At 40.0% G+C, this 10,330-nt stretch overlaps 1 protein-coding gene across 3 annotated transcripts in view; it reads left to right on the top strand.

The window, feature by feature from the left end:
- Positions 1 to 379: 379 nt before the first annotated feature.
- The window catches only part of alg6 (ALG6 alpha-1,3-glucosyltransferase), a 20,969-nt gene continuing 11,018 nt past the window's right edge, over positions 380 to 10,330 (top strand). For 2 of the 3 annotated variants that reach the window (XM_058073237.2, XM_058073236.2), the window contains exons 1-11: positions 380 to 552; positions 754 to 838; positions 1,698 to 1,787; positions 1,894 to 1,982; positions 2,082 to 2,164; positions 2,363 to 2,427; positions 3,793 to 3,978; positions 4,514 to 4,649; positions 6,787 to 6,872; positions 8,871 to 8,955; positions 9,553 to 9,623. In XM_058073237.2, coding sequence (XP_057929220.2) covers positions 471 to 552; positions 754 to 838; positions 1,698 to 1,787; positions 1,894 to 1,982; positions 2,082 to 2,164; positions 2,363 to 2,427; positions 3,793 to 3,978; positions 4,514 to 4,649; positions 6,787 to 6,872; positions 8,871 to 8,955; positions 9,553 to 9,623 — 1,058 coding nt within the window. In that variant the 5' untranslated portion in view covers positions 380 to 470. Of the gene's footprint in view, positions 553 to 753; positions 839 to 1,697; positions 1,788 to 1,893; positions 1,983 to 2,081; positions 2,165 to 2,362; positions 2,428 to 3,792; positions 3,981 to 4,513; positions 4,650 to 6,786; positions 6,873 to 8,870; positions 8,956 to 9,552; positions 9,624 to 10,330 lie in introns of all 3 variants that reach the window. The other variant, XM_078789971.1, reaches the window with a different exon arrangement.

Below are 10,330 nucleotides of genomic sequence, written 5' to 3'. Positions count from 1 at the left end.
GAACAGAAAATGACTGGCTGAATATATTTATTAATTATGTAATAAATGTATTTATGATGTATTACTGTAATGTATTTATGTAGGCTATTTAGATGGCTAGCTAGATACACAGATGTAAAGATAGATAGAAAGCACTTTGTTTTTAGGTAAATCAACGATAAATGCGACAGTATAATTCGATAATATGCGAAGGAACTATCAGTCATGTATCACCAATAAGCTTTGTTTAATAATAACAGCCTGACAGCCGCATATATTATGTGACCTTATTTGAAAATGGGATTTTCCTAAGGTACTTGAACGTTTCATATATTCTGGACCGACGCGTCAGCGGGTTTTGACCAATCAGAACGTGCAACGATTCATCCGTTGTGACGTATACAGGAAATGCACACACACTTAAAAATATGTCTCATTGAATAGATTGTTTTTTTTAACGAGAGAAAAGCAAAATTTACCATTCGGAAGTCATGCAGACTTGGTGTCTTGTTTCAATATGTGTTTTACTCGGCGTTGTCGTGAGATGGGGAGTATCCTTAAATTCGTATTCCGGTAGGAAGCACATACTAAATGATTTTACCCATTATACATGTATTAGTCCGAGGGTTGTTCGAACTCGGAGTAAAGTACCTGCAGACATTGTAGTCTACGACTCCACAATGTACAATACATTTAGGATGGATGAAGTGTGTTCAGGTTTTTAATCGCCAATTTCTGTTTTCCAACCATAATCAGTTGAATGTTTTTCTTCAGGGGCGGGAAAGCCACCCATGTTTGGCGACTATGAAGCTCAGAGGCACTGGCAAGAAATAACATACAATCTACCTGTGCAGGAATGGTAAGTTTCAGACGTCTTCTTTTCATTGTAGTACACAGTACACAGTGTATGTGGAACAGTGGTGTCCAAAAGTTTTCCACCAAGAAAAAACTGCATCTCAATGTTTTGCATAAAGAAAATCCAAATAGTTTAACTTTCTTCTTAAATAATTGTTGGAAATTTTCATTTTGTAACATTATGACTCTATATAATCCATATTATAAGTCTCTAATTTTCCAAAAAATACAATTTTATTTATTTTTTGTTTGTTTCTCATGATATTACATAACATATACACTTACACGCTACTTACATTTCGCCCTCATGATGTTACAAGTTTATTCTCATAAAATCAAGACTTTTTTTCTCATTAGAACTATTTTTTTCTCTTAATATTTTGTTTTTATTTTTAAATTACTGCTGATTTTTCAATTTTTGCTGTTTTTTTCCAACCATTTCAACTTTTTTTGTGTTTTGTTTTTGTCATAATATTATGACTTTTTCCACAACATAATTTCCCCAAAATTTCAACTTAATCTTTATTCATATTATTACAACAACAACAAGAAAGCCTGTCTGCTTTCTTTAACAATTGAACTTTCGAATTTTTGTAAAATCACTGCTGATTTATTGTTTTTGTTGTGGAGTTTTCTTGTTAAGTTATATTTTTACAACTTTTACACAGGTTGGACACCCTGATGTGGTGGAACCGTATAGAGTACAGTGCCACAATTACTGGTCTTCTCTGTCATTTGCCTTGTCTTACTACAAATTGTAATGTGTTTTTGGCTTGACATGAACTGAAATCATGTTCTGGTAATCACAGATTTATTATATTAATGTTACTCTGCAAATAAATTCACTTTTTGCTATTATTCAGGTACTTCAATACCACTGACAATGACTTGAACTACTGGGGTCTTGACTACCCCCCTCTGACTGCCTACCACAGCCTAATTTGTGCTCACATGTAAGTATGTTTTGTTTTATGGAAACATCACTTTGAATACTGCGTCAATTAACTTCACCCTGCTTCCATATCAATCAATTCACCCAATATGTTTTTGACCCTACAGTGCCAAGATGATAAACACGGAATGGGTGCAGCTTCACAAATCCAGAGGTTATGAAAGTACAACTCATAAGTTGTTCATGAGAACCACAGGTACAGTAGATCCACTCCACATCTGGTCACATCATCAGGAACATTTTTGGGTGTTGCAAAACATGCCATACCCAATTTTTGTTTATTTTTCTGTTGCAGTGCTGGTTGCAGATTTACTAATATACATCCCTGCTGTGGTATTATATTGTTTATGGCTGAATGATGGACCTATTAAGAAAAAGGTGAGATATATCACTGTTTTAGATACATTTCATTTAGATGGTTTGACTTTAGAGCCCAATCAGAACCTTGCAGTTACAAAGGAAGTATCTGTGACCAAACAGCAAAAGTAATAGTATACTATTAATACTTAATAAAGTAAAATTGTTTGGTGTTACTTCCCATCCATCACTTAATCACATGAACATCTTTGTCCCCAGGTTTGTATTCTCTTATGCTTTCTGATCTATCCAGGACTTCTACTTATTGACTACGGACATTTCCAGTATCCTCTTTTTGTTTGTTAAAGTGTTCATGTGTTACAGTGGTGCGAAAAAATTTTTTCACCATCATCAAACAAATTTAAATATTCATCAGTGACAACACAAATGAACACAAAATACAGTTGTTAAATAAAACCTTTTATTATAAAGGGAGCAAATAAAAATCCCAAACTACATGGCCCTGTGTGAAAAGGTGATACTCCCCGTTGTTCAAACATAACTAAGGTTAATTGAGATTTATCATTCTGGACAAGGTTACAATGCCATTTCTAAAGCTTTGGGCCTCTAGCAAACCACAGGAAGTGGCAAAAACATGGAACAGTGTTGAACCTTCTCAGGACTTGCCGGCCAACCAAAATTACCTCAAGAACACAGCAACCACTCATCCGAGATGTCACAAAAGACCCCGCAACAACATTCAGTTAAGGTCAGTATTCATGACTCCACCATAAGAAAGATGCTAGGAAAAAAGCAGCCTTCATGGCAGAGTTCCAAGACAAAGATAGCGATAGAAGATAGAGGCTTTTCTGAATTTTACCAGAAAACATCTTGATGATTAGCAAGACCTTTGGGAAAATACTTTTGTACTCTGACGAGACAAAAGTTGAACTTTTTGGATGGGATTTACATGTGGAACAGCATACTAACAGTAAAATATGGTGGTGGTAGTGTCATGGTCTGGGGCTGTTTAGATGCTTCAGGACCTGGAAGACTTGCTGTGATAAATGGAACCGTGAATTCTTCTGCCTGAGGGAGAATGTTCGGCCATCTTTTGGTGATGTCAAGGCGAAACAAACTTGGGTTCTTCAGCAGGACAATGATCCAAAACATACCAGCTTGTCCACCTCTGAATGGCTGGAAAAACAAAATGAAGACTTTGGAGTGGCCTAGTCAAAGTCCTGACCTGAATCGTATTGAGATGCTGTGGCATGACCTTAAAAAAGCACTTCATTCTGTAAACCCTCCAATGTGGCCGAATGACAACAATTCTGCAAAGATGAGTGGGCCAAAATCCCTCCACTGTAAGTTATCGTAAATGCTTCATTGCAGTTGTGACTACTAAGGGTGGCCCAACCACTTATTAGGTCTTAGGGATTTTGTGTTCTGTTGTTTTCATTGACTAAAATTTTAAACACGCAAAAAAAAAGAGAGAAATCAGGAAGGAGGCAAACACTTTTTCACACCACTCTACTTCCATATATATGTATATATATACACACATGATGTGTACTAATTCCTTCAAGCTACTAGTCATCATTTCATCGACACAAGGTGTTTTCATCTCAGTGACCAATATGCTCTTTACTAATCCAGACTTGACATGAAAGCACTCAATATTATGACACTATTGAACTTAACAGTACCAGGTACAATGCAGTGAGCCTCGGCTTTGCCCTGTGGGGTGTTCTGGCTCTGGGACTGGGCTGCGACGCACTGGGCTCAATGGCTTTCTCCTTGGCCCTCAACTATAAACAGATGGAACTCTACCACGCGCTGCCCTTCTTCTGCTACCTCCTGGGAAAGTGTGTCAAACTGGGCCTGACGGGTCGAGGGTGAGTCTTTATGTTGGTTCAATGTTGTTCTGAGTGATGAGTCCTTAAATTTGCATCTAATAAATTCTTAGTTGTCTTCATGTTGTTTTGACCTTTTGTCACTCGGTAAGAAAACAGTTCTCTAAAGCGCTTCAGAATTACTGAGGTAATCAGATTGGATGCTGTTACTCTTGTCTGTTTATCTAGTAACAATGTTCCAAGGGCATTTAAAACAAATGGAGAGCCGGATTAGAAGGGTTGGTGGGAAGATATGTCCAGATGACACTTTAGCCACGGCCAAACTCGTCAGCTATGCTTATGTGTGCAGCTTCAGTAGCAGCTTCCCAGCTACAGCTGACAAGATCACTGTGGGGTCTGACCTACACTGAAGACTCAGCTGATGCATGGCTTTCACTGCATTCCTCAAAAGAGAGCTCAAATCTCGAACCAAGGACGGCACGGATACTCGTTTAGATGTTTAGAAATGGATGCTCATACTCGATTCATTTAAAAATAATACTTTTCTCATTGTTTCTGTGTGACACTCTTCATGTAGGTTGTTGCTGTTGCTGAAAGTTGCTGCTGCAGTCTTGGTGACATTCGCCCTCTGTTGGCTTCCCTTCTTGTCTGACCCTAACCAAGCCTTGCAGGTGCTCAGGAGAATCTTTCCCGTGGCTCGAGGCCTATATGAGGTACAGCATTTGAAAGAAAAGGGAGAAATCCACATCTGAGAGAGAGAGAGATCTGATCTTTCTTTCAGGAAAACATTTGTACTCACACTCGAATATGTTATTCAAATAGGGCATATGTGATGCCACAAATTTTCCCCAGGATTAATCATGGTCAACATTAGCGGAAAATGTCATTCTATTCCCAGGAAATTTCATGCATTTTTGAAAAATAAATGATAGAACCGTACTTTAATGTTTTTCTGAGAGTCAGGCACAGCTTCCTTGTGTCCTTCAAATGGTTCCAACTTCTCAGTATGGTAGATGTTGTTAATTCTTTCAGTCCTTTCCCAGTCAGAAAGTGATACCAGGAATCAAATCTCTGAAAGGTCAGGGGATCAGTGACACTTTATTTCTGAGAAGTGTAAGGATACGTGGCAAGTGGGGAAATGGATCATTCAGACGTAATGAATATGAGGTGTACGGTCTAAGGAGACTCATTGCTAATTAATCAAAAGGCTCATCTGTATTATTGAATATTAAAGGAGAGGCTCAAATCCTCTCTATAAAATATGTTGTTGTTCATATTTCTGGGTGCCTGGAACAAATTAATTGGGTTTACATTATTCATTCATTCATTCATTCATTTTCTACCGCTTATCCTCATGAGGGTTGCGGGGGGCTGGAGCCAATCCCAGGACACATATAGACAAACAACCATTCACACTCACATTCATACCTATGGACAATTAACCTAGCATGTTTTTGGAATGTGGGAGGAAACCGGAGTACCCGGAGAAAACCCACGCATGCACGGTGAGAACATGCAAACTCCACACAGAGATGGCAGAGGGTGGGATTGAACCCATGTCTCCTAGCGTTGAGGTCTGCGCGCTAATCACTCATCCGCCGTGCAACCCAGTTTACATTATGTCCTATGGAAAAAAAATGCTATTTTTGTATGTTTGTTTTTTGTCTGACCTTTTGGAACGGATTAATGACTATAACAGAGGTTCCACTGTATAAAGAATGTAAGAGAGATACCGAGACCAACTAAAAAGATGCGAAAATAAAAGCGACAAGTTCCAAGAACACTTAGCCGTGGAGCTGTAATCACATATTGACTTGAAAGAAAACATTTACACATGAACATACTTTACATGAGTTACCAACATAAGGTGCCAGAGGTTGTGATGACAAGCTGACAGGCCGCTCGGACTAGGGCATATTGTCCTGAAGTAATTGTGAAATTCTTTGTACGCGAAGGGGTGAAGGGGTGGCGGCGATGGTGAGGTGTGGTGACCGGTGCTAGTGGCGACTTCTGGCAGGGTGCAGTTGTAAGTTTACCCACTGAAGTACATTCTGACATCTCATGTTGCAGCCCGCTCACAAAAATGGCACCAAATGCTTCTCCCTGTGAAATTCCAACATAGTTTATAGGTGCAGCACCACTCTCGCTCCCTTCCGATCATGTGTTGCCTTCAGGTGGTGGTCAAGAACATTCCCATGGTGGTTATTTGGAGTGGGACAACAAGAGAAAACAGAGACGGACGGCTGCAGTTTAGACAACATTGCACAACCCAATGCTGACGGTGCTGCCGCACAGCTGTGCCTTGAGCAGCTGTAGCATGGAAGAGAGCCAGAAATAGGATTTCTAGTTGTGGCCCCACACCAGAGAAGTGATGTGATAGTATGGTGCACAGTGGCGACTAAATTAGGCTATAATACGATATTATCTGTTCTCGATGGACTTTCCTGTATTGAAATTTTATCAGCAAGTCAAATATCAGATTAATTTACTCCATAGCATTTAGACATACCTGTAAAACAATTCAATGAATTCTTCCAGGAAAACAGCACCACTTTGAACATTGTCTTCAGTTACGTTGTGCTCTGTGGTTGGTCTGGAATTGCTGGTGAAGCAGAAGCGACTCCAATATGACTTTTGACCTCGTGTGCATGAGTTTACAACCAAGTCCCGTGCTTTCTGGAGTGTGCTGTCTTGTGAAATGTTTCTTTCACTTTCAGGAGAGAAATTATGTCATTTACTTTCTCTCCAAATTGGAATTTAGAGTTATATTTCAGTTTACATGATGACATGTATTTAAGATGATAAATGTTTATTAACATGATGACTCATTTGGTATATTTGTGTGGACAGGATAAAGTGGCCAACGCATGGTGCAGCTTGAACATCCTGATAAAGATCAGATCCATTATGTCCAGTGACATTCAAGTCTACCTCAGGTAATCACCACTTTTGTTCTTTGTTATTTTTCTTTCTATCTTCCATTCAATCACGTTGTCGCTTGTCACAAATCATTTCAGTGGGAAAGCAGAGCCTGGCCAAGGGTGTGAATACTGTAATCTAATGGGCTACAAACATCTTGTGAGGACCCTCTGAACATGAAGTCGAAGCTGTTTTTAGAAATGTGGTGACAAGAGCTTCGGTGGCTTTACTGAGGGAGGCACGTGTCATATGCAGCAAAACAAAGGTTAAACCTGAATGTCTGCAACTCTTCCTAATACAAGTTGTTCTGAAAAAGAAGCAGGTGTCAACTGGTCATCACAGGAAGTTTTTGGATTTGCTATTTTGAACTAAAGCAGAGATCCTGTAAATCACTGAGAGGAAACAGTTGATGTAACAGTTGTGTCATGGAGGATTGTGCTTAAATAGCCCAGCACCCTAAATATAGGTAGTATGTTTGCTGCATGAGCATGTTTCTGCAAGACTGCTAAGTCCTGGGATCAAGTTGGACCTCCTTGACTGTAGTAGTGAAATTCAAACAAACAAAAAAACGCCCTGTCTTTTTGCACACATGTATATAACGGGTCCCCTTTCAAACAGTGGACATCTGGACTGTAATACACCACCTTTTACACATTCATGGCACAGTTAGAGTATTGAATTACAGCGCTAGGATAGTTCCGTGCCTGCGCAACTTTACGCAAACACGTCTCTCTTTCTGGAACACAATTCATTGTGTAAACACATTGTTGCTCTGATGTCTCAAGCTTACTGACAGACCTCTCAACACATACTAACACCTAATCACACTCCTCTGCTCTTCTGCCTCCCCCTCTCAGAAGGTGACAATTGAAGGGTTAAACTAATGGTCCCCTGAGAGGGGCCCGGTGTTTTAGTGCTTGTTTTCAACATAGCTAAAACCTTCATTACAGGAGGAAAAGAAAATAAAGGATCCAGGAGGAGGATCAGTATAGTCTGTGTTTTGGATTTGATATCAAAATCTACCCTGACATTATTCTGGAAAATTGCTTTTTGTCTGACAGTGGATGAAATTATTAGTTCATTCACTCATTATCCTCTCAGAAGGACATAAACAGAAACATGTATGTAACAGAAAGATGTATTTGATTAAAGCTAAATGTGCCTTAGTAATGAGTGGAGGAACCCTTGTTGGCACACACAAGAGGTCAGATGGGTCAGCTTATGGTCCACTGCTTGTAGATACACTCCAAATACTGAAGGTTTTGAGGCTGTTGCTTGGGAGCTTGAAGTATCAGCACCCTCCACCGATTTTTCTACAGGATTAAGGTCCGCAGACAGACTTACAGGATAACCTTTTATCTCGATTCATTCTTTTTCTATGCCGCTTATCCTCACTAGGGTCGCACCACTATATTATCGAAGAAAAAAAAAAATCATCAAACTGTAGTTTCCACACACCTGGAGGTAAGAACAACTAAAACAAAGTTGGATTTGACGAACTATATCTGCAGTTGGCTCACAAGTACAAACCAAGGCTCCAAAGAGTTTATTAGCCAATGAAAGTGAGTAAGGGGCTTGTCAAACAGTGCCATCGTTCCCATGATTAACTCACAGATTGCCGGTTTCTAGCAAAACTATTTAGCACTTTACGAAAACGTGCAGCAATAGGAACAAACACTGGGGTGTCGCAGGGATGCTGCTGTTTCAGGCGCCTGATAAAGTTGGATGTGTTGGAGCTTGATGGTTTTTTCCCCCCCTCCACCATGGAATGTTTGCAGAGCATTTGCAGCAATATCTTGTCTGAAACGGTGAGACGTCCCACATGATCAACGCCATGATTGTTTACAAGTGAGCTCAGGGGGAAGTTATGACTGTTCACAGAAAAGGAGCGCTAGATTTGCTCACGCTAATCCACCTACAGCCCAGCATGCAGCACTTTGTTCCATCACTTCCATTAGATTGGATCATCTGCATATATATTTGATTGTGTTTTTATGTTTTTGCTTTTTTTCCAGTTTGGCCTGCACTAGCCTAGCAGTCGTACCATCCTGTATCAGAGTGTTGACAAAACCTACCTTCTGGCAATTTAAACTGGCTTTGGTGAGTGATGTTGGCACCATTATCCATCCATTTTCTATCCTCTTCAGGGTCGCGGGCAACTGGAGCTTATCCCAGCTGACTTCAGGGGAACTACTGCTGCGACTACACCAAAGAATGGTTGCCAGTCAATTACAGGGCACATTCATAGACAAAAAAACTATTCATAAACATTGTTAATACTGTCACTAAGTGGGGACTGAACCCACGCTGCCTACATGGAAGTCAGGCAAGTCGGTGACCTAGGCATAGATCATCCACGCATTTTCTATTCCGCTTATCCTCACTAGAGATGCGGTGGTATGCTGGAGCCTATCCCAGCTGACGTCCAGCGAGACGCAGGGTACACCCTGGACTGGTTGCCAGTCGATAACCGAGGCACAGATTTATTTGGAACTGTTAATACTGTACATATAAATATAAAATATCATTTATCTTTGTTCATAAAATACAGTAAAATAAAAGGGCATATTTCACACACAGTTACACGTGGTGATTAATTAATTGTAAAACGGATTAATTTCATTAAAGTTAACCATTTATCAGCCCTACTGAACAAAGAACTAAATAAACATGTTTTCTTGATTCAACTCTCTTTAGGTTAACTCATCTCTGGCATTTTTCCTCTTCTCCTATCAAGTCCACGAGAAGTCCATTCTCTTGGCTTTCTTGTAAGTGCAGCAGATATCATCACACTTGTACATGTTTTCAAAAATGCCTTTTTTATTGTCGTCATAGTGGTTCATGACCACTATATTAATGTAGAGAGTGAAACCACGGGTGCATTCAAGAGCAGGGGATTTGCTTCCTAGATCTGGACTCCTCTATTAATCTAGATTAGGGCAGATTGTTGGTTTATTAACTATTGAGTTATATCACCCACCTGTCCCCCTAAATCAATCAGTAATGCATGTCCAGGGATTAGGAAAGAATGGAAGGCAGCAGCTCGGGGCGTTGTTTGCGCAGGATCAATTATTGGGCTGTAACAGGATCGCCAAAGAGCAGTGACTGTAATTATGGGATCAGGGACCGGTGGAAAGTGCCCCCCTCGGAGCAGTAGTGTATACAGCGTCACTTGTCAACGCTGATGCAAGCGGTCAGTCATTAATATAACATTGTAACGAAATGTAATCCTTGCCGTGAAATGGTTCACGTCACTTATTGTGGCATACTGTACATACTAGTTCTGTTACACTAAAAGGCCTACTGATTTAAAAACGACCATGGTAAATCAAAGGCTGAATGTCGTGGGAGGAGTGGACAGTAACCGATTTATACGGATGTTGTATGGTGTCATTAGTTTAATATTACAAACACGTGCTGCAAGTTGACATTCGATGCGGACCTAACACAGCCCTAAATCCCCTTTACTGTACAG

Source organism: Doryrhamphus excisus, linkage group LG4 (genome assembly GCF_037039965.1).
Source record: "Doryrhamphus excisus strain RoL-2023G ecotype Guam linkage group LG4, RoL_Dexc_Guam_v1.1, whole genome shotgun sequence".
Classification (NCBI taxonomy): domain Eukaryota; kingdom Metazoa; phylum Chordata; class Actinopteri; order Syngnathiformes; family Syngnathidae; genus Doryrhamphus; species Doryrhamphus excisus.
The sequence above is the reverse complement of the archived record's forward strand: the minus strand, read 5'-3'. Positions and strand labels throughout refer to the sequence as shown.